Consider the following 23042-nt stretch of genomic DNA (forward strand, 5'->3'; position numbering starts at 1 on the left):
CCTAACTCTATAAATGCTGTGTAAAAGCAACAGAGAGCCTTGAGCCAATGACACCTATCTGCTAGGTCCTTCACCAAACAGTGGTTTGTCTTTTATTCCATTCCCATTAGAAAGTGGCAGGAATACCAGGTCTGAGTTATTCTTGTCGAGTTGCTATGTTGGAAGATAGAGGTGGGTATCTGCAGAGAAATTAGTGTATTTAAATATAGCGCAAGAGCAGCATGGCTCATCTGTGGAGCTCAGATAGATTAGAAGATTCTTCTTCATCTAAAGAAAACACAGATCAATGAAAACTTATGGGTTTTTTTATACTGTTAGTAATAAATTAGGAAGACCATCAGGCAATGCTATATGTAGCAGTCTGATCTAGCATATTTCTACTTGCACAGAATTGTGTGTTCATCTAAAACTTTAGTATTAAGGCTTTATTGACTGTTGGTGTAGCTGAGCTGTTTCTCAAAGTCTTCAGGAGGCACACCTGATGCATAGTGCAAAGTCACCTATGAATACCTGGTGTTGCCTTCTAGTTTTTCTTGGGTATGGGAGAAACTTCACTTCAGCTGTGTTCCCACAAAAGTGGGAGCATGTTTTTTCACAGCTTGATGCTGTAGCCAGATAAGGTGACTGTCTTTGAAGTACAGGCCAGGCGGGAGGAAATCTCCCCGAAGCTCTTGCCATTGTGATGGCAGGATGCGCAGGAAGCGTGCGGTGACTGGTCTGGCTCTCCTGATGTCACCGTCCCTCCAGCTAACAATGAGCTCCTCGCAGATGTGCCCAGGCCGCGCCGCGCTCCAAGGCGCGCTCGCCTTAAGGCAAACTCTTTTTTAGAGAGCGCATTGTTACAGCCCTCATCACGCTTCCCGCAGCAGCCCTACCTTTGATAAGTTGCCTGTGTAAATTCCGATGTGTGATCGGACACCGCTGCACAATTATAGACACCAGTCAGCAAATCGGAATATTACAATGCAAAGGAAGTATACTGTCTTTGTGATACTTTAGGATCATGCACATGCATGTGTGGGTTTTTGTTTGTTTTTAAACCCCAAACAATATATGAGGATTTTTTTCCCCTTTTATTTTTACAAAAGGCTATTATATGTTTGTTTGCTTGCACAGAGGAATGTTTTGTGGCAGGAATTTGAAATCTGAATTTCCTGGCTGCTTGTCATTTTTGGTATTTTTAGGCCTGAGTTTGAGCCATGCTGTGCTAATTCCAATCAGATGCTTTAACCACATGTTTTTTTTCTTTCTGTCATGTTGGAGTTAGTGTTCGCCATGTTTCTGAAAAACAGCTCTTAACAAAAATGTGACATTTTAATACATAAGTTCAGAAACGCTAAGTGAACTAACAGGCTATATATTTATTTTTTTCATGCAGCTGATGCATCATAATCGGTTCAGTATTTAACTGTTTGCCTATTTCACTTATTTGCTTTTAGGTTTATGGGATGATTCTAACTTCATTCCTCTGCTTCTCCATCCACTTCAGCAACAACCTAGACCGGAAAGGCAAATACACTCTGCGAGAAAGGTAGAAATCTGTCGACCTGACTTCCCCACTGGGTAGAGCCAACTCTTGGCACAGGAAGCTGCCTGAAGTCGTCTGCAAAATCGCCTGAGGAGGTGTTGCTTGGGGACAGGAGGTGGGACGTGTCACCATTGTTCAAGTTACGTGTCTCCCTTTCCAGCACTCCTAGCTGCTGTGCATTGCAAGCTGATCACTCAGGATGACGCTTTACAGAGTAGCATTACCACATCTCCTTGGAAAATGGGCAAGGACAAAGGGACACGCACACCTGGGCTCAGGGGTACAGGTTGACTCACTGGGTGTGTGGGAAGGACAGGCTGTAACTCAATGATCGGGACACAAACAGCCTCTGAGTCAGGATGTTTAAAAAGAAAAAAGAAAAAAAAAAAAGGAAAAAAAAGCCCAGCAAGCCAAAATCACAGCCTGAACCAATCTGCCCGATTCAGACTCTTCTTGTGCTCTCATCTGAGCAGTTGCCAGTTTCTTGTGACCCCAAAAGATGTAATGTTTCTAGGAAGATAGCTTTGGATTGCAGCCCAGGACAAATCTTTTGCTGTCAGCAAATATGTTTACACTAAGTGTGGCACTGCTAATGGGAGATGTGTTCTCCAACCTGGACATTCTTCATTATTGACTTTGGGCAGGTTTCTAATAGTATTTAGGTATCTAGGCATCCAACAGCCATTGACTTTTTTCCCTAATTTCTTCCCTAATTTCAAATATTAGCAGACTTGTGAAGTTCTTGGTATAAACTAGAAAGAAAAATTAGAAAGCAATGCATGAATTTTAAAATGTACAACCAGAATAAGGACATATCGCTTCTCCTTTTTAATGTTATACACCACCATTTTTGATTCTTAGGATTCAGTCCATCTCCTGGAGCTTGATGTTACATCGGTTTTGTGTTGGTTTGTTCAACTTATTGCTTTAGTTCCTTATTTATCTCTCTTCATTAACCTACCATGCTGTGAAATACAAAAGGACTTTGATACTATGTATGCACAGGATTTGTGTTTAAAATCTGTGAGAGTGGGACTGATCTCCAGCCAGGTTAGCAATACAATGTCCAGCTCCACATCCTCGTTGCATCTCTTTATTGATAATAATTTTAAATAGAAATTTGAAAAGTCTCAATCAACGGAAGAACTTGACTTCTCAGTCTAGCCAATCTGATGGCTTCCTGTTGTGCTTTGCCCTTCTTGCGAAGAGGCAGAGCCACTTCTGGGCTGAAAACCGTAATTGCGATAGCCATATGGTTCACAGCAGACTTTCTGATGGGAAGTAAATCTATGGGAAATGGTTTTTGAAGTAACAGCAGCTTTCAGAAGCTCTCCTTCATTGTGGCTTTTACCCATGGAAAAATAGTAAGGGGCAATCGTTTTAGAAATAAATGAGAAGACCCCAGTGCTGATGTTCAGGGCAATTTCTGGCCCTCAGATGTGGACCGCTACATATGTAAAAGCAGCGATACAGCCTACAGTACCTTCCCTAACGTGGTTAGTATTTGAAGAATGTTGCAAACATCTTGCATGGGGAAGAACTGCGTTAAGGGAGAAAGGGCTGTAGGTCCTTATCCGGCTCCCTGGGAATGAGCAGAGTTTCACCACTGACTTTGCTGGAAGCAAGATCAAGTTCAAACTGCTCGGAAGCATTACTCATGCTACCTCCTGGCAGTCACCAACATGCCTCTGTCTAGCAGGGATTTAGCAGTAATATGCTTACCCTAGCAGCTGCACTTGCGAATGTATACCTGCTTTCTAGCAGCAGGAAAAGGTTCAGGGGGGTGTGTTTGTGTGTATATATATATTTTGAGGATATCGTTCTCCAGAGATGGACAATCTCCATTGTGAGCTCTAGCTGTTATTGTCAAGGCTAATGCTATTGTTATTCCGCAGGCCAGCTGGCAGCTCATGTGACTCATGGCTGTTTCAATAAAAATGAATTTCTTGCGAAGGGCTGTCCGTCCTTCTCTTTCTGCAATGCACAAGGCTGTCTGGATTGCTTGGGTGTTTGAGTAATGAACAGTTGTCAGTGATCCTTTCAGTGCTGGGAAGAGATATTCCCTGCACAGCTGGCACACGCCTGTCGCAGAAGCGTGCCTTAGCAGCAAAGACGGAGATGACTGTATTGATCTTTCTGAGGAAGAGGAGCCCACCAGTTGGAGCAGCCCCTTGGCTGTTTGTCACTGACCTCATCAGCCTCCTACCACCAACAACCGGCTAATGTGAGAGCAGTCATGTCCTTTGCAAGGAATAATGCAAGCAGAAGCAGGAAAAAAAGCTCAAGGACACACTTAAGCAATAAATAAAGAGCAGAGTATTTATATAAAAGGAATCTCTAACACTTTGCTTGGAAACTGGAAGAAAGGCATTTGATTAGGGTTGTTTCGGTGCTTAAGTTTTTTAAACATTGGATGTTCAGGTCCTATTCTCCCCTTTTGCACCACTGTCTGGTGCCTGCAGAACTAATGATATTCTGCCATTTCAAAAATTGGAGATTCAGCGAATAGTCTTTGATTAATGTGGGTTACCTGCTTAAACTTCTTTAAAGTCCAATAGGAGAAAAGATATCCTTGTTAAAGCTTTGATATTGTGATTAACAGCCCTGTGTACTCTTCCTTCCCACACCAAATTTTGATGTAAAGCGATGAGTATGGACAAGAGTAGCCTGTACATAATACAGAAACAGGAAAGGACTAAAATCCCCTTTCCCCCCTTTCTCTTTTCCCTTGAGTCATTTGTGATCACTGGAACTTCATCAGAAAAGCAGGTAAGTTCTAGCACTTGCTATATGTGTGTGTATTTTTATATATATTTTATATATACATATGCATGTGTCTGTGTGTAGAGCTGCAGTTTTCACACCTGTGCAATGGTTTATGTTGCAGTGGCGGCAGGGTTGAGAATGTGACTTGCACCAGACCTTTTCATGGAGGGGCTAATGCGCCTGGAGCGTGGCCGTCCCTTCCTTGAAGGGAGAATCGGACTGGAAACGTGCAATCGCTTCTCCTGCTGTGGCTGGAAGTCTCCAGTCCCTTTCCTTCTGAGGCTCTTATAGCCATTCAGGGGGGTTTAGTGTGTTTTTTTTTCTTTCTTTTAAAGATTTATTTGGAGTATGGGTGGGAAGTGTTCTAAACTTATACAAATAAACTGGCTTTGTATTTAAAAAAAAAAAGTAGTAATCCAACACAGGATAAATTAAAAAGACTATGCTCCGTATGTATGTGCTAGTAGTTTCATGATCTTTACTGCCGTTTCCCATGTTTCCAAATACCCTGGAGTTCCTATGCAAGGAAAAGCATCTTTAACGAGCCCGTGACAGAGCAGCACTTGGCAGGACGCGGTATTGAGCCTGGTTGCCCAGGGGGAAGACGTTCGCCGTGGGATGGTCGCCGTCGCTGCCAGCACGCCCGCGTTTGGGGAGCCCACCGCGTCCGAGCTCGCTGGCCGGGATTTCCTGCAGCGGCCGCGGGAAGAGGCGGGTGAGTAGAAAAGGGGTTGTTTTGGGGCCCTGGCTTGCCCCTGCTGAAATGCTCGTGGCCTCCCGGGGTGAGGCGGGGGCGCCCCAGAACCCACGCGGTGGTTGTGGCGGGTCGTGGGGCGCCGCCGCAGAGGTTCGGGTTCGGGTCCAACCACCAGCACTGGGTGCAAACCACCAGCCCGTGCCGCCGGGGTCGGGAATGCGGTAATAAAAACGGTGCCTGGGCTCCACCGCTGACGCCAAGCGGCACGACCTAGCGATGCCCCGACAGAAGTCGCGAGGCAGGGAAACGTCTAGGGTTTTCACGCCTGTGCCCACACGGAAAACAGTTATCCCTCCCTGCCTCGCAGTCAATGCGTTTTGCTTTTCAAAAGTCCTTAACTTGCTGCCTGCCAGGGGCGAATCAGAGCTCCTGCGCGGCAAAGCCAAAGCCCCAGCGACCGATGTGCGAGCGCCGCAGACTTACCCAGCGTGAGAAGAGCGGCAGAGAGGTCCCGTCTGAAAACGAGCGCGGAGCTCGCCGGCGGGAACGCGAGGCTGGCAGCCAGGCTGGGAAACGCCTGCAGACCTGGGTAGCCTTCCCAGTGTGTTTATAAGAGGAAGCTGGCTGTTATAAGCACATCAGCACTCAAACTGCAGCAGAGAAGAAATCCTTATTTGTGTAGGCGTCTGCAAGGAAAAAAAAAAAAAGCCAAAGGTACAAACATCCAGCTGGCTCCAGTTAATTGTCAGTGAAGCTCTGATAGCTGTCAGTTAGTTCTGCTAAGGCCACCTGGGCAAGTGCAGTTTGGCCTGTCCGTGTGTGGGCAGATGCCGGCCTGGAGCCGTGGTCCTCCCGGAGGTAAAGCCAGCGTGAAGGGGAGCCGGGGTCCTCGTGCCGACTTGCACGGGAGCTGCGGGCGCGCGGCGCTTCTGCAGCTTCCCTGGCTTACGTCTGGTACCTGGAGAGACCTGAGGAGCTCAGCGCAGCTGTAGAAAGCACAGGTCGAGCAATTTGCTGAGCCTGCGGGCGCCTCTGAGAAGAAGAGCGGGGAGCTTTCAGCCTTGCCTCGCACTGGAAATGTTCTGCTGTTTCCTCCCTTGCTGACTATGTGTCTGCCAGTCCCCACCACAGGCAACATAGATGTTCCCCATGTAACAGCCCCCTTTGCGCTTATTCACACCCGGAGCAAGAGAAGATGCTTATGAACAAGTCATTTTGGGAGGCTTATAATCTGACGGTTTGGGGTGGACCTCTGCACCATTGGGGTGGTAAGGAAGCCAACTCCTGTCAAGCTAAAACTGTATTTCCAAACTTATGGAGATATTTTGTGAAGAAAAGATTGGTAGATCTTGATTGATTTTTTTATTTTTTTTTAAACAGGTGCAGAAACAACACATTTTCAAAACCAGCCTGCTATAACTTTCCTCTAGAAATTCAGCCAGAGGTAGATGCTCCATGCAGGAAACTTCAGCCTGCCCAGTTGAAGGTGGGTAAGGTAAAAAGCCCCTTTGAAAGCACGGTCCTATCCTAAGTACTCTGCAGCTGTAATAAGAAGTGTTGCTGATCTCTCTCTTATCATCCTCGTAGAGCGTTTTACTAAGGGCTGCATTTTTTTAAATGTCTGGTTCATCTTCTGGGAGGATTAGTAAGCGGTAGCGAGTATTAGCCTCGTCTGTTGAGAGACGTTACATCGGGTAGGATGGCGGGGAAAGTGCAGGAGGAAGGAGAGGGAGCTGACGAGGAATGTTGGAGGCAGAGGCTGTTTTGGAAAAATACATGTGCTGCGTGTTTTACAGCGCTAGGAAGTAGCTGCCAAACCCATGACTAGTTACAGGCCTGCGGATGAGGCCGGTCCTGACTGTACTCTGGGTCGCTCGGCTCTCCGGCGCGCTCTGCCCCCTCGCTCCCGGCGCAGAGCCTGGGCGGAGGTACCTCAGCCGGCCCGGCTCTCCCGGCGTCGCGGGAAGAGCGCGGCCCCTCGTGTCGACCGCTTGTCCCCTGCCTGGAAGTACGAGCGCTCGGCAGAGCCAAGGTTAGACTGCAGGCCAGGAAACCCAGAAATGTTCCCAAAAAAAATACCCAGCTTAACGAGGAACAGCCGCTTGCAGCCTCGTGGTGTCAACGCAGGCTTACGCTTACATTCTGGGCTGTCCTTCGTCACCCGAAGGCGTCCAGGACTGTTGGGCAAATTAATGCTCTGGGGGAATCTGCAGATCTACCCCCTCCAGGAGGGTTATCGTGAGAAAAAGACCTTTTCTTTCTATGGGGAAGATACAGGGTTGTCGCTCAGTTTGTGTGAAGTCTGTACATCTCGGAAGAAATATTTTAACAGAGTCCAGAGGTGACCAGCTACAACCAACATCTTCTTGCGCTCGAGGCGCTATTCTCTTAGACCCAGGCAAGCAGAAAGGCAAGGTCTTTCCTGCTGTCCTTGCGAGGAAGGTGAATATCCCAGCTTCGCGCTCCCCACGTTCAGCAGTATCTGGGTGGCTGGGTGTGTTTACCAGTATCTGGTTGTGCTTGCGCAGCTCTGAATAGCGAGTGCATCGGTGAAAGTGACACAGGCTTCAGAAGAACTCCTGCTTAATGGGAAACTGCTCCAGAGCCCACATCAGGAATTCAGAAAAGAACAGGGGGGAAAGGGAGGTGCAGTCCTGCCCTGCCCTGCCAGCATGTTTCGTGTTGCCCTTTTACCGTGACTGTAAGCTCCTTGGGCAGAGACTGCGCTCAGCTGTGTTTCGTGTTGAGCAAACCAGAATAAACCTGCGTGGCTGACGTTTGCGCTGGCAACCTCGCAGCTGCGTATGGGATCAACATCCTGTCGCTGCTGCTGCTGCTAGGAATGGCAAATTGCATATCTGGCACCTTTCCCTCCTCTGGGCTGGCTCTCGCTTCAGCTTTCCCTTAGGCTATTTACATTATTCTAAGGCAAAACCCCCTCTGTCTCCCCTTTGCGTAACTAAGGGCTCTATTGTTTAACCTTTACGTACACCAGCTTGCTCGTGGACATGCTCGTTCTCTTCTGAGCCGTGTCACGTTGGCAGTAAGCTATTCCCTTCTAGCCTGCTTTCACCTACTAATGAATTATACATCACTTATACAGTAGAGGCTCTGTGGCCTTCCTGGCGGGCCGGGCTCCTCCTCTCGCCTGGCAGAGCGGAGCAAAGCGAAGCATCCCGCGGAGACGCGGCCAGCCCCAGCCCCAGCGCGGCCTCGGACGCGCTGAGGAAAACGCCGAGGGCTCGCTTTCTGGCCGGAAAGCAGAAGCGCCCGGGCTGGCGACAGGGAGCCTCTGCCCCGGCTTGGGAAACCGGCTTGGGAATCCTGGAGTTTCCTCTGAGCCTCCGATGTCGCCGGGTCTCCTCGCAGCGAACCTGCTCCTGGAGGCAGTTGTCCTGCCTGTTCCGAATGCTGCAGGAGGAGCCGGTGCTGTTCTCTGCAACACCCTCTCTCTCCTCCTCCTCCTCCTCATTATATAACTCGATCCATCACCATAGAGACATTGATATAAATATTTAAATATGGCAGAGAGACAGGCTGCACAGACGGGAACCATTTGCTGAGTTTATTAGAAACAGAAACGTCAGGCACAGCTACAGGTTTCTGCTTGCCTCATACCCCCCCCCCCCCCAAAAAAAAAGGCTGACAAAAAAAACCCACAAGCCCCCATGCTAAAATGGTGCTTCAGCTGAATTTGCAGATCAGGGCAAGGGGATTTTCCAACCCACCTTCTGAAGTGGAGGCGTCAGCTGCTCCCTCCGAGCGCAAAAAGTGTATTCTGGAAACGTCTTCTCCTTAGATATGCGTGTGAGACTTGCTTTATTCTATATTTTTATTCCAAATGAAAGCACTGGCTGAACAGGCAGCGATGCACACTAGCCCCGTTTCCCCTGCTGTAAGCGATGTCCCTGTTCCTCCGCCCGGCTGCTTGGGGGGTATTTGGGACAGGGTCGAGGTGGCATTGCTGGACAGGTCGCCACCTGCAATGCAGAGGGCTGGGGGGGGTGGGTTTTTGTTTTGGGGGGGTTTTTTGCTTGTTTGTTTTTCTTTCCTTAGCTGTTTTTTTGCAGCTGCATATGCCGGTTTCTCAGGCTTCCCAGTGCGTGCTCAGTCTCTGTTGGGACTGGAGAAAGAGGAGGAAAGCAGGGAGGGAAAAAGTCAAGCCTTCTCCCCTTGCTTTCTGCTTTTTCCACTGTGGGAGCCAGCACAGTCGGAGCAGTGTCTGACCCTCAAGCAGAGGTGACCCGGGAAAGGGAGAAGGCAGGGCACCCCTGCACCGGGTAGCAGCGCTGCCCAGCTGCCCCGAAGAAGCGCACTGGTCCCCCGTGCGAGGGCCGGCAGCCGGCACGGGTCTGCCCTGTGCCAAGAGCCGCGCTGCGGGCAGGAGGTCGCGTTTGGAGGGGTGCAGCGTTTCGGGCATGTCGAGCGTGGATAAACCGTTTCCACGCATTGCAAAGCCTCTTAGCACCCAGCACCAGCCTCTGGGCGCGCTCAGCCAAGGTCCTCTGCCTGCAGCCTTCCCCCTTTGCTGCCCCATTCGTTGTGAATTTAGTTTCCTGCGTGTCTGTGCAGCTTCGGTGCTGTTGTGTTTTCTTTTTCCCCCTACACTGCTTGTTTGCCAGTGACCTTAAGCTATCTGGAACCACTAGAAGCTGAGTAATAAGCTATAATTAAACGTCACTAGCGTGGCCTCTCCTGAGGTGATGCAGCTTTCCTTCTTGTTGATGCAGGGCAGTGGCTGTGCCGTGCAATTTGCCCCAAGCAGGAATCTGAGACCCTTGATCAGGTCCGTACCTTGGGAAACAATATTGCATGTTGTTCTCTGACCAGGAAATTAGTATGTCGTTTGGATCGACCAGCCTCCTGCAGGATGGATTTTTAGTGTTTCAATACAGTAAATTGGAAATCTAGGATATTTCTTTCATGTTTTCCCCAAAAAGTAAGATGCAGCGATAACAGCTGACTGGTATTTCACCCACAAAATAACATGTGTGTTATTCTGATGTTTTGTGACCGGACACTTGGCGGAGGTCTTTCCTGTGCTAGCTGGGAGGAGGATGGAGGAGAGGGAGGTTAAGCAGCAGGATGGCCGTGTGAACCGAAAACGTGCAGCCGTAGCTCTGCGTTGAATTAGGATCCCGGGCAGCCGAGGAGCTTCCCTCTGGCCTCTCAAATTGCCCAGGGCACCAGGCATAACCTCAGTTATGCGTTCAGAGCCGGGCTTGATGATGATTGCTTTACACTCTCATAGCCAACTTTCCAAGTATGCTCCTGAGGAGGGGGAGGAAGCAGGCCTGTCCTCCCCTTTTTTTTTTTAATTTATTTATTTTTTTAACCTGGAGCTGCTGGAAGGGCTGGAGAGCATCCGCCCGCTGCAAAGCAGGCACCCCAAAGCCGCCGAGTCCCGGCAGCGAGGGACTGTGCCTTGGAAAAGCAGGGCTGGCAGGCAGTTCAGCTGCGTGTTTGTCTTAACAGACCCTAGTGAGTCATACCCATAGATGTCAACTATGCCAAAACCCACAAGCATGACGCTTTTGTAAACAGCATCCAAACAAAAAAACAAAAACAGAAAAAAAAAAACAGCAGACAGGAAAAATACTGCAAACATCTCTGGTCTCTGCTTCTTTCCTCTGTTTAAAAAAGTAATTGCAAGAGCAAATTTAAATGGCTGCTCTTGGGTTTTTTTGTTGTTGTTGTTTGCTTGTGCTTTACTTTTTGGACCCTGATTTAAACTTCCCACAGTCTCAGTGGTGCAAGGCTTTCTGGATGGGTAGTTTCTTTAGAGGTTTTTCTGAACTGCCTGCAGCTGACTTCAGTGTAAATGAACATGCGTTAGCAGAGTGTATTGCTGAAGGCTCGAACCAAAGCGATCGGGCAGAGGGGTTGCCGTCCTCCCAGAGAAGGAAGCCGTCAGCCCTGCTCATAGCACTTACACCTACTAACAGCATGTGACAGATGCATGGACTGAACCTGTGAAAATTAGTTTTACTTCTTTATACAAAAACATTTTAGAGAGAACTGATAAAGCTGCAAAGAGTCTTTGAAATGCATTTTTGGTGCTATATACACTGTGCAGCCAGTACTGCATCATGGCATGAATATACAACAGCTGAAATCACATGTAATCGTGGGAAACAGTATATGTTATTTTGACACTGCCTTGATTTATTTCTGTATGTTAAGGTCAAAGTTTTCAAATGTACCCCACTGAGCTGTTTAAAAAATATATATAAGTTTTGGACAAAGCTTGAAATCATTTTCGACTTGCAAGCTTTAGAGAGGACTTTGTTGGTATGGCCAGATGCGTGAACACAGTTTAGACCCAGTAGGTTTTAGCCCATAACTGGGGACTTAATCAACATATGCGATCAAGGGACTGTGCTGCTTTCTCTTCCACTCTGGTCCTTGCCATCAGGGCATAGATCTGTTATGGAGCTATGGGCGACACATGGCTTAAACATAGACTAAGGAAAGATCCCATAAATAGGACTGTGTTAGCTCTAAACTGAATTATTTATTAATACAATTTTTAAAGTGCATGAAAAGGTTTATTTCACCTTTGCCAATTTACTTTTTTTTTCTCTTGCGTAGGGAAATAAGGTGAAAGGGGACAAGAAGAGCAACAAAGTCTAAGCTCCCTTGAAATAGTTTAAATGAAAACTTTGTGGCTGTGATTACAGTTGGGGTTGCCGCCTTGTTCCGTACGGAAATATTCTTCCTTAATCTCTGGGCACTTGGTGTGCTGCTGATTAAGTTCTTATCGGTTTACAGTTGGATCCTTGCTCTCCCTTTCACAGACTTTCCAAAATTGTGTCTCTGAGAGTTTGGGGGGGGGGGGGTTCTTTTTTTTTTTTTTTTCTTTTTGGAAACAGTCATCTACATATATGAGAAGTTCCTTGGCTCACATAGCCTCGGTGAGGCAATTTGCTATGGTTTGTATATTTCTGGTGCACTTGGGAATCCAGAATTCAAAACGTCTGTAGGGTGTCACACGGCCGATCTTTTCTTGGTCGTGTCGTACAGCATTAACCTAGCAGCGTCCCAATACTGAATCAAAAGCATTAAACTCCTCCTGCTATAGGCATTTTATCCAATTTATCTGCTTAGCTATTTTGCACGGTGAACTACCTTGTTTATAGTCAACTCATATCTTCAAACTCTTTGGTTGTTTGGGGGATATTTTCATTTTATATTTCTAGCTGGAAATGATGAAGGTGATGCAGATGGCTTAATCGGGCCAGTCTCTGCATGTAATTTATCTTCTCTCTCACTGTTATTGGATATGCTGGGAAATCTGACCCAGTGGTTATCGCAGGAATAGCCCATGATTTAAGTCCATACTCCCACAGCTCCTTCTTAGTTTTGAAGAACATTAGGCATCTCCTCAAAGCGGTTGCTCTAATTGCTTCCTTTCTTTGCCACTAGAGATGCTTTTGTCAAATCCATGCCAGCTCCTTTCTTGACAGGGTTCATGATTTGTGCAGAAAAAGGACTCTGTGGGATCCTATGATGTAGCAAGGGAGCAACTTCAGTATCTCACCGCTCTGTGGCTCTCGCCAGCTCAGTTTATCCTTTGGACTGATTAGTAGGAGCCACACAGGATGCTGTCGCCATAATCAGATGGATTGTACGGATAATTTGGGATAGCAGTTACATGCATAAACAGCCTTGCGAACCTCTGGCTGCTCTGGTAGGGATGGATGAGTGAACGCAGTTTAGAGACAAAGGCTTTGTGCATCCATGGCAAGCCCACAACAGGGGAGGTATTCAGCAGAAGTAACTGGGGAGCTGGGCCGCTTCCTATTCGTCTCTGGTCCCCACCTCCGCGGAGCACTGTGGGCTATTAACAAGCGGTAAAAACCATAAGGAAAGGTTCAATAGATGAGACAGAGTCCTGAAATAATTTGGCCATGAGGATGATTTTGGAACCATGTTGACTCATCTTCAGTCTACATGTTGTCGCGGGGGCGAAGGGGGGGGGGAGGATTATTGGTTAGTAGGCTATTATTATTATTATCTCTGGGTTTATTGCAAACAGATTTATTGAAGATGGCCATACAGTGTAGTCATAGCAAGCAAATCTTAGTTAGTGCCCGAGTTTCGGTTTCTTACAACTCCCAACAGTTTCTTGTCAGAGGTTCTCTTAACTCCTGGAGAGTAACCTTGAGAGGCATCCCAGCTCAAGGGGACATTCACTGCCGTGCAGCCCACTGCTGTGCAGGAGGGCTCAGTGGGCTCTAGGCTGCAGCGCTATTTATGGGCATGGAGTTTGACTCGTGGTCATACAATATTTGGTGTGGAGATGTATGGTGTGGAGCTGACCTCATGCCATGTTGGGGAAAATACGCCTTTTTTGCTGACCTCATGCCCATTTCTGGCCTCACCAGTTGCAACCAGTATCACCTAGTTCCTCTTGGTCAGCCCTGGGTGCTGTCAGTTATTTGCAGTCAGCCGGGGCCTGAGAGAAGGTGTTGGGGGGGGGGGGATAGCTGTCCTCCACCACACTTTGGGCCTGAGATGGGGGGGCAGTTGTGCTCTGCCATGCTTTGGGCCCAAGGTGTATGTGTGTTTGGGGGGGAGTAGTTGCGTTCCACCACACGTGTAGAAAATACGTGCTTAACTAACGGCTCTAATTCCAGTGTACGGGAATTATGGATGCATTCAGAGCCTGAAAGTTTCAGGCTCCGAATCGGGTATCTGAAATGCTCTCGCCTAGAAGGCGGCACCCAGGCAAGAAACGGTAGTTTTCCAGGTAAGAATTTGCAGCTGTGCACCGAGTTTGGCTCCTGATGGCGACAGGCGGCCTGCAGGGCTTTGGTCAAGTTGCCTTGTCTCCTCGGCCAAGAAAGTTGCCAAGCATGTGAGTGCCTATCCGAGCACCCGAAGGCACCAGGGCTCCTGCTGCTCTCTGGGCATTAAACGCTTACCGTGGTAAGGACCCAGCCTTTGGTGGAGCCGCTGATCGCTGCCTTTATAAGAAGCCATCTTGCGTTATGACTTTGTGAATTACTGTCCTGCACCTAAAAGAAGCTAGCAAGCTCGCAGTAAGCGTAGCGCTGGGGGGTCAGCGCAAGTTATATTGCCAGGGATGAGGAAGTGGGCAGAGCTGCGCTTCAGCCAGCAGATTGGGAAATTTCATGACGCTTGCGTTGCCCGGCTTTATTTATTGTTTTAACCGAAATTTCTAAGCTGTGATGCTGGGCCTACTCGATTCGGGTCACGTAATGTTCACAGTTCTCTTTGGAAATCCCACAGATGCTCATGTGACCCAATAACCGAGCAGGCTCTGCTGAACTCGGTACGATTTCTCGCGGTGACAAAGGTGGGTCAAAAAAAAGAAGAAAGGAAAAAAAGAAAGGAAAAGAGAAGACGGGTGAAAGCGTTGGTAAGATCAGAGCGTGATGGAGAGTAGCAGACTTGGGGAAGGGGTGAGGAAATGCTTTTCTGGGCTGCGGACTCTTTGAGCCTAAAATCGAATGTTTAAAAGACTGTTGTTTCGTCGCCGCACCTCCCCCGAGGCGGCGCTCGCAGGGTCGCGGGCGGCGGGGCCAGGCCGGGCCGGGGGCGGTGTGGGCGGCGCTGGCGGCGGGGCCGGGCCGGGGGCGGTGTGGGCGGCGCTGGCGGCCGGGCCGGGCCGGGCCGGGCCGGGGGGCGGCGCTGGCGGCGGGGGGCGGCGTTGGCGGCGGGTTATCTCCGCCCGCGCCGCCGCCCCAGCCCGGCAGCAGCCGCCGCAGCCGCCGCAGCAGCAGCAGCAGCGGAGCCGGGAGCCGCCGCCTCGCCTCGCCTCGCCTCGCCTCGCCGCGCCGCCATGGGGGTGGAAGGCTGCACCAAGTGCATCAAATACCTCCTCTTTGTCTTCAACTTCATCTTCTGGGTGAGCGCCGGCCCGGGGGCGCCGAGCCCCCCGCGGTTCGCGTGGCGGGCTGCAGCACGGCTCCCTTGGATTTTCCTTTTTTTCTTTTTTCCCTCTCTCCTTTTTTCCTTAATTGGAAAAAAAAATAAGATGTGGCCTGCGGATATGGCTTGGGTTTTTTTCTGCTTCTCCTTTTAATATGTATGTCTGTATATATGTGTGTGTACATATATGTGTATATATATAAAAATCCTAAAGCTACATCCTTTTCTGAGAAGGAGGGGAATAGTCTGCTTTTTTAATATATATATTTTTATGTGTGTGTGTGTGTATGCATGCATATATAGTGCCATAGAGGGAGAGATTTTTCTTTTTTTCCATCTGCTATTTCCAAATCTGCTGGCCACCCCACTGCGAAGGGCCGAGTTGTGAGCGCGACAGCCCTGCTCCCCTTCCCCGTGGAAGGGCGCCAGGGGATTTTTCTCCCGTCCTGTGTGCGGAGCTGGGGGGGGGGTATATGGGGGGGAAACGGGGTTGTTTGCTGCTGGCTTGTGCCGACGAAGCTGCTGAAATCGGTGCGTGCTAGAGAGCGAGTGATAACGTGAGGGCTAACGAAGGGAGGAGAGGTGCTGGTCAAGTCTTGTGTCATGGATGAGCTGGAGAAGTGAGGGTGTGAGAAACCCGGGCAACTTGGGCTCCCGGGCTGGGAGTGCCCATCTCCCTCTTCTGGGAAGTTACTCCGGCATGCAAATTTTATCTGGGTCGAAGAGGCTTGCTTTCCTGGAGAAGCTTTTCATGAGATAGTTCATTGAGCTATGTGGCTAACATAGCAAAAACCTGCATATCTGTTTCTTGGGCGCTTTCTGTAAGTGATAAGATCGGTAGGTCTGTCCCAGTTGCGAATACCCTTTAGCAAAGAAGAGCCTGAGTAAAAAGAAATACTCTCTCTCTGTGCGACCACTGTTTCCTTCGCGGCCCCCTCCCTGGAGGCTTTCTGAGCCCTGATGAGAACAGTAAACGGAGCTGCGAATTTGGAGGCAAACCGTCGCTTCTCGTATGCAACTGGGTGTCTCGCAGCTCCGCCTGACCACGGTGGTGGTTCCACACCTCCTTGCTGTGTTTTGTTAGAGGAAGGTGTTGGCCGCCCAACATGGCCTCGCGCACTTCAGCCTGCTCGTAGGTGGGGTTCGTTGCCGGCAGCGGGCTGACCCGATCCGGCCGGATGCCTGTGGAGCAGCACGGCTTTGGAGGCGGCGGATCCTCTTGGTTAGGAGGAAGGTTATGAACTTGTGGTTACTTTCCTTTTTTTCCACAGTTCTAGGTCAGCAACATCTAGTTCTGCTGACGAGGACATCAGAAGGCGCTCCAAGTCTCTGTATCTGGGAGCACTGAAAGGGAGAAAGCTGATTTAAAAGGCTGCCTTTTTTCTAACGGGGTGTTTGTCATTACTGAAAATTTTATCTCTATACATAGGCAGTGGTAGAGGAGGCAGTTGGTCTGCTCAGGAGTAAGCTCCCAGCCCCACCCAGCGACAGCTGAGTCCTGAGATAAAGCCCTGCTTAACTGATTTGCTGCTTGCATAGACAAGATGTGCCCGTTTGGCCAATGCCCGGTTCTGTTTACGAGGAATTTGTCTGTTTTTTTTGTTTGTTTTTTTTTTAATGTTTGCACCGATGACCGCAGCCGGGAGGATTAGGGAGCCCAGGGAAGTGAGCAATGAGGCGCCGATGCCTGGTGGAGGAGCAAAACGCAGCTCGGGACGCGGCTGCGTTAAACACAGACAGCTCTGCTCGGCTGTAGGCTCCAGTCTTTCCATGGGTAAATGAAACGACCGTAGAGCTGCACAGCGACCCTCCTACGGAAGCCCCCGCTGCAGATACGTGTAGGGCTTATTGCTTCATGTCATCAAGCACAGTCAAATCCAGCCTGATTTCAGGCTCACCTGAGGCCGCCTTCGCTGCTTTGTCGTTTTCCTCGGTATAGCATTGAGCAAGGGGAAGATGATGAGCTCTGACAATGATATTAATTGATTCCGTCTAAAGACGAGGGCCTGATTGCGGACTCGCAGCATTCTCTTTATGTTGTTCCTTCCAAGTTATCATGCTTGTCCAGGGGCTTTTTCTTTCCTTCTTGTCCTAATTTCCTGTCATTCTTGTTGCTGAAGTCATCTGGTATAGATGCAAGGGAAGAATAGTCTTCTAGGTGACAGCGGGGCTGGCCGGAAGGATGTACGAGGACTTTGCATAGCCATTGTTCCTGAGCAAGCTTGCTTGTTCACCGCAATGTATGTCGCATTTACAAAACAACTAATCATTTATAAACTTTGTGTCCAAGAGGAATACCAGCTCCTTTCTCTTTCCTTGTGACTTTTGACGCCTACCCCTACCCTGCTGGGAGGGAGCCTGTTGACATTAATTCCCTGGAAACATCAGCAGGGTTTTTTCCAGCTTCTTTCAAGGAGAGGTAGGGAGCTTTTTTGCATCGTACATGGTCTTCCGGTCTTCTCTTGATCACCTTCTCACAGTGTGAGAGAGCAGAGAGCTGGGGGTCTGCTTTTACTTGAGTTTTAATGGAGGCATTTTGTACAAAGGATTCTTCTCTAATGCAGATGCAGCCTATACTCCTAGGAGCCTAACTTTCCCAGGGTATTTCTGGAAGGCAGCTGTACTTCTCTCTAAAAAAGTTTCAGCCTGGGTTTGCAAATTTCTAGTTGCATCAGAAGGTGTAGACCATGGCTCCAACAGCAGAAGATGCTGCGGGAGAAGGACTGGAGACCGAGCATAGTTGTGCAGATAGCATGCATGGTCAGGTCTGCGCTCTCCAGCGGCAGCGAGATGAGCCTGCAAGGGCGAGCTGTGCAGCGCAGCACTGGGCGCCAAGGAGGCAGCTGAGCGCATCAAGCTGTCGCCCGAACTGGTCTGCCACCAGTGACAAATGGCAGGTTGAGTGGCTCCTTGCAGTGCCTTCCAATGCTGGCCTAGCAGGCTGCTGGCAACCACGAGGTACTTCCTGCGCAGACGGCAAGCTCGGACGATGCCGTGCATCCATCCACGTGTCTGGGGAGGGTTTGAGAATGAATCCTCCCATCGTTCTTACAGGCTGGGTTGGTGTCTTTCCATGAGTACCCCGTTCTCGCTGTGCTAGATGTTTCAGGGCTAAGTTTTCCATTTGTCTTAGTTGTTAAGACTTAATTTGCTAGGAACTGCTTTGTTACAATTAATGATGCTTTCTGAGAGGCTGGCAGCTCAGCCATGATTGAGCAATGGCTCTCATAGCGCTCCTTTTTTTTTTTTTTTTTTTTTTTTTTTTTTTTAAAGCTCATGGTCAAGGGGAATTTTAGATCTAACAGTTAGCAGATGTGGTTAACAGCAAAACTTGCTTTATCATCTAGGGAGGAATGTTGGTCGCTGTCTTAACCTAATGTTCCTTTTGCGGTTGGCATTTAAAGGCTAGAAGTTGCATGGAAAATACTTGATGCAGGTGGTTGAGCCCTTTGCAGGCTAGTTGTGGAAAATGCATGGCATGGGATTCATGGTGACGTGGTTGTTCCAGCTGGTTAGTATGCAAGGGTCGTTCAGCTCCTCAGACTCATTTGCTTATCATTTGCTTTGCACTGAATTGAGGTCAGTGGCGTTGGCAAAAATAAGCGCAAGGCAGAACCTGAAATTTGGCAGCCGCTGCATTTTCCTAGCATACTAAAAAGAAGCTTACTACCACACTTGAGAGGAAGAAAGGAAGCAATTCTAAGCCTTAACTGTGTTAACAAATAAGAAACTGTGATAAGGCTTTAAAGTAGTTCTGTTGTCCTGCTGGAGTGTAAATAAACTGACAGCCCTCTGGCTTCCTCCCCCTCTCCTTCCCCTGGCAGTGCATTGGGGATGCTTAACAAAGCGGTTGGGTTGGAAAGTGAAAGGAACTGGCCCCAGTGCCGGTTCCCCAGGGTGCCAAAGCAGTAACCTCTGCGGGAGATTTGGGGGGGTTGTTTCTTCCTAGTGGTCCTTGTCCGTACGTCTGAAACGGAAGGTGCTGGGCTTGCCAGAGGATTAAGTAAGAACGGCACCTCTGAAGTGAGCAAAATTGCCTTGGGTTGCGTCAAGGCGGCGTTCGGCAAACGTTCTGCCTTGTTGCAGAAAAGAAATGATCCCTGGGGGCTATGCAGCAATGTGCATTGACCAAAGTAGTGGGGGAAGCCAAGGGTAGCAGTGGGAACGCTTAACCCAGTTGCTGAAATGTGGGGCTGGGAGGGCTCCTGTGCTACGCTGCATACGTGTCTGGAAACCTGAATACTTGACCCCTGCACCTCTTCTTTTTTCTTCTTCTTTTTTTTTTTTTAATTGTGTCTTGCATGGCTGAGTTAACCAGTGTCTTTGGAGTATTTTGAGAGGTGCGGAAGAAAAAAGGTTTTCTGGAGGTCTCTGGATATCAGCAGTGGCTGAGTGAGCGCCTTTGGGTTGGGTGAATAGGTTCCTGCAGGCCAGACTGCCAAATGCTGAGCATGTGAAACGGCTTACTGCCTTAAGGCAGCTGGGCACCTGCTCCTCCACTGCTAACGAGGAGGTCTTTCAGAGAACCTCTGTGCTGTGGGCACAGACTTCTGCTAGCGTACTTCTGGTCTTGCTCTGTGAAACCGGGGTGGCTGGCGCCGAGCCGAGCAGCCTTTGAAGGAGACGTTTCACTTCTCCACCTTGCAAGATGGAGAATGAGTAGTACCAGGTTGTTTAATGGCCGCTTTGCTTTGATCTTGCAGCGTTACTGTAGAGCGGGCGGTCTTTGTTCGTCAGTCTGGAGCTTGTTTGGGCTGGGCGCTTGGTGGGGTTGAGATGTTTCTGCCTGGCGCTCTTTGCCGTGCCCTGGGCAGAGTCTAGTGCAGTTGGGTCAGGCTTCATCTGTTTTCTCGAATTAGTGGAGTCTGCTTTCTAGAGTTCAGCATGTGGGGCTGTTCTGTCCACAGCCCTGGTTGAACTGACCACTGCTAAGAGCCCCCCCCGGGAGAGGCTGAAGGAAGCCAGAAGCCAGACAGCTATTTTAAAATATAATTAAGCATAACCATGGAGAAATTGACTGGCTCTGAAAAGGATCACCCAGCTTATTACCTAATACAGCCTGTGGCAGCTTTCCAGATCTAGAGCACTGCTGCTGCACTACCGGAGAGGTGTCTAATTAAAAGGAAGAGCTTGCTCCTAATTCCATTTTCCAGACAACACGTAACTATTGTCTCTTGCCTGTGTTGAGTGTGTGTGGTATGGTTAGAGTCCAAAGGGATGGAAGGAGAAGAGCAGAAAGAACATGCAAGTGAAACATCATTTCTGTCTTGGAGGCAGTGACTTTAAGGGAATGTGTTGGGAGAACAGATGGAAAAGTCTGAGTATTTCCTTGTTTTGTGCAACTCTGGGAAATCTGGCAATTGCCCCCTGGAGTTTAGAAAGCATGCACTGAGATATTTGGCTTCGGTGAATGGGAGAGGATGTCGGAGGGAGGTAGCAAACCCCGAACTTTCTGAACCTTCTGTAACGGTGTAGTCCCAGGGTGATAACTGCTTAAAAACTCATGACCCTGCGGCTGTCTTGATGTGACAGGGAGGGAGGATGGGTGCTACTGCTCACAGATCCTACATGTGATCATTAACCACCATTTTGTTTTTATGTGGTTTGCAGATCTGAAACAGAGTTTTGAAACCGCTCCGTAGATTAATAGAACAGCTTGAATTTGGTTTAGGTTGCAGCCCTCGTACAGGCCTACGCTGGAAGTAGTTTAAATTGTTAGTCATAGCGCACAGCAGGCCTCTCTAGTGCAGAGTGGGGTGTTTTTGTTTTGATCGTTGGTCTCCCTGGGAATTGCACAGAGCATTGCAAACACCAGTGATACAACATTTTTCCAGTATCGTGCTCCAGTGACTTTGGGTTTGGTATATTTGGGCAATGTACAGTCAAATGTATTTGCACATGTATTTGAATATGCAGCTATTTAATGCCTGTCTTTGAAGGTCAAGGGAAATGTTTTCCTAGTGGGCAATCATCATGAATAGGCTCAGTACTCAGACCTAAGCTTTCCTGATGATGGCTCACCCGGATGTGTTTCCGGGCTCTGCAGCCAGTGAACATAGTTCTGCCATCAGCCTATGAAACCTTTTCTTAGATCTCTGCATGGAGAAGGTTATTTAACCTGGTCTGTCAAAGAGCTTGGTCCTCTGTTCTGTGCAGGTGCATGGTTTCATTTAACAAGCTATGCTGAGCTCTTAAGGAGGAGATGTCACTGGTGGCCGAAGGGAGGAATAATTCGGCGTTCCTGAGGTGGTGGTTCTCTCAACCAGTGTAACGCTCATCTCCTGCAAGAGTGTTAACACGTGTATAATACCTGGAGAAACATTTTGGTCCTGTGATGAAAGGTACTGTGTAAGTGCCTTTCACTGTATTATTAGAAAGGGAAAGCAGTTGTATTACCATTGTCGTTAAATGCTTATGTGTAAAGCCAAATTAGTTTTAAAGTGGGATCTAAAACTGTTTTCCTCTCTACTACTGAGGTGGTTAAACCTCAGGAATATAGTAACGCTTCCTATCAGAGGTGCTTTATGAAGTGGAGATAAGGCAGAGGGAATGCGGCTCCCAACTGCGTGCCTGCGAGGAAGGAGTTTTTGTTGGGGAGCAAAGGCATCGTCGTTTTGTGTCTGGTTCGAGGGACGGGTTGGTGAGCGACGAGCCGTTTGGAGCGATGCTGCCCAGTCTTTCCGGCTGACCGGGCTGCATCCTCGCAGCGGGAAGGGGCTGCGCCGTGATGGCCCCGCTGCTGGGTGGCTGGGCCGCCGGAGGTGTGCCTCCGTCCCGCTGCCAGCCGGGTCCTGGGAAAGCTGGCGGGTGGGCGAGGACGTGCTCTGCCCGGCGCGCTCCCTCCGCTCGGGATGCGGGGAAGCGGGGAGCGGCGCGCAGGCTGAACGAAGGGCTTTGGCAGGTCACGAGCAGCCCATGGGCTCTGCCCTCCTCCTGCGGAGGAGGGTGAACGGGCCCCGCTAGGAGGTCTGGATAACGTGTCACGCTATATTCCCGGTCTCCTCCTATTCATCAAGCTTTATTTAGCATCTGGCTTACCGCTTCTCCGTGCTTTACAGGAGGGGTTGGGGTTTTTTGATTTCTTTTGGGTTTTTTCTCCCTCTTTGCCCTCCCCTTAAACTGTTTTGAAAACCACTTTAGTGTTGTGGGACTGGTAACTATGGGTACCAGCTAAGAATTTTGTCCTGATCCGTGGCTCTATTAATAGCCAATACTGGAAGCCAGCCATGAGCTGAGTTTCTCAAAGCAGAGCATGTACTGACTGAGTGTAGCCCTTCTTCCTCTTTTGTGAGGAAAATGGGGCTCTTCACAAATGGCCTTTCCTCAGGTTCTGGACGGGTTTTGCCTGCAAATGTTTAATCCAGTGGCCGGACTTTAGTCAGCCGTCAAGTGTGATAGTTGCAGAAAATAGTGAAAAGGCCATGTCTGTTTTCCAAGAAGTGTCGTTCCTGTTGTTGTGGTTTACAGGTGCCTGTGTCTAGTTCAAAAAAAGGAAGCTTTTGCATTGTGTGGCTGTCTTCAGTCAAATAGCATTCAGATTTGTCTGATCTAAGTCACTTCCCCTTCCTCCCCCCTCCCTTCTCCCTTGCCTCTCAAAAGTCTTGCTTGAATCTTGATGGTTCAACCTCCCTCCTAACCGAGAACTCTCTCAAGTTGTGGCCAGCTGAAACGGTGGGGGATGCTGGGCAGATCTGGAGAGCCTGGACTTTGTGGGTGCTGTGCCCTCTCCTAAGGGAGTGATTTTTCTTAGTCTCTGGTCCAGTCCGTCTGAGTGATACCTCAAGTTTCAGTTCTCCCAGCACCGCAAGCGAGAGCTTGTCAGATCTATCAATTGATCCGAGTTATCCAGGAAGGAGCGTTGCTCTAGGCTACACCTGGGCACAGAGCGCAGGCGTGGTGCGTGGCGTTCTGCAAAAGCATGCCCACGCGGCAGCGGTGCAAGCTGTGAAAGCGATTCCCTTCGCACTGCGACCAAAGCCAACGTGTCTGTGCCTCTTGGGCTTCCCCGGCCCACCGCGTGCCTCCCTTGCGTCAACGAAGAGTGCTTCGCTAAAACAAACAGCGAGGAGGCAATTCCCTCGTGCAGGAGCACACGTGCGGTCCCTCGGGCTTCCCTCGCTGTCAGTCTCCGCAGGCAAGGAGACTTTGCCCTTA

General features: G+C 49.3%; 2 protein-coding genes across 2 annotated transcripts in view; both read left to right on the forward strand.

Annotated features, from left to right (window-relative positions):
- The window catches only part of TSPAN32 (tetraspanin 32), a 48133-nt gene extending 33802 nt beyond the window's left edge, over positions 1–14331 (forward strand). The window contains exons 9-11 of the mRNA XM_067296016.1: positions 1440–5009; positions 6372–6477; positions 14247–14331. Of these exons, the coding sequence (XP_067152117.1) occupies positions 1440–1535 (96 nt within the window). The 3' untranslated portion in view covers positions 1536–5009; positions 6372–6477; positions 14247–14331. The remainder of the gene's footprint in view (positions 1–1439; positions 5010–6371; positions 6478–14246) is intronic.
- A 378-nt stretch (positions 14332–14709) lies between these two features.
- The window catches only part of CD81 (CD81 molecule), a 42660-nt gene continuing 34327 nt past the window's right edge, over positions 14710–23042 (forward strand). The window contains exon 1 of the mRNA XM_067296017.1: positions 14710–14865. Coding sequence (XP_067152118.1) covers positions 14800–14865 — 66 coding nt within the window. The 5' untranslated portion in view covers positions 14710–14799. The remainder of the gene's footprint in view (positions 14866–23042) is intronic.

Source organism: Apteryx mantelli, chromosome 4 (genome assembly GCF_036417845.1).
Source record: "Apteryx mantelli isolate bAptMan1 chromosome 4, bAptMan1.hap1, whole genome shotgun sequence".
In the NCBI taxonomy this organism is placed as follows: domain Eukaryota; kingdom Metazoa; phylum Chordata; class Aves; order Apterygiformes; family Apterygidae; genus Apteryx; species Apteryx mantelli.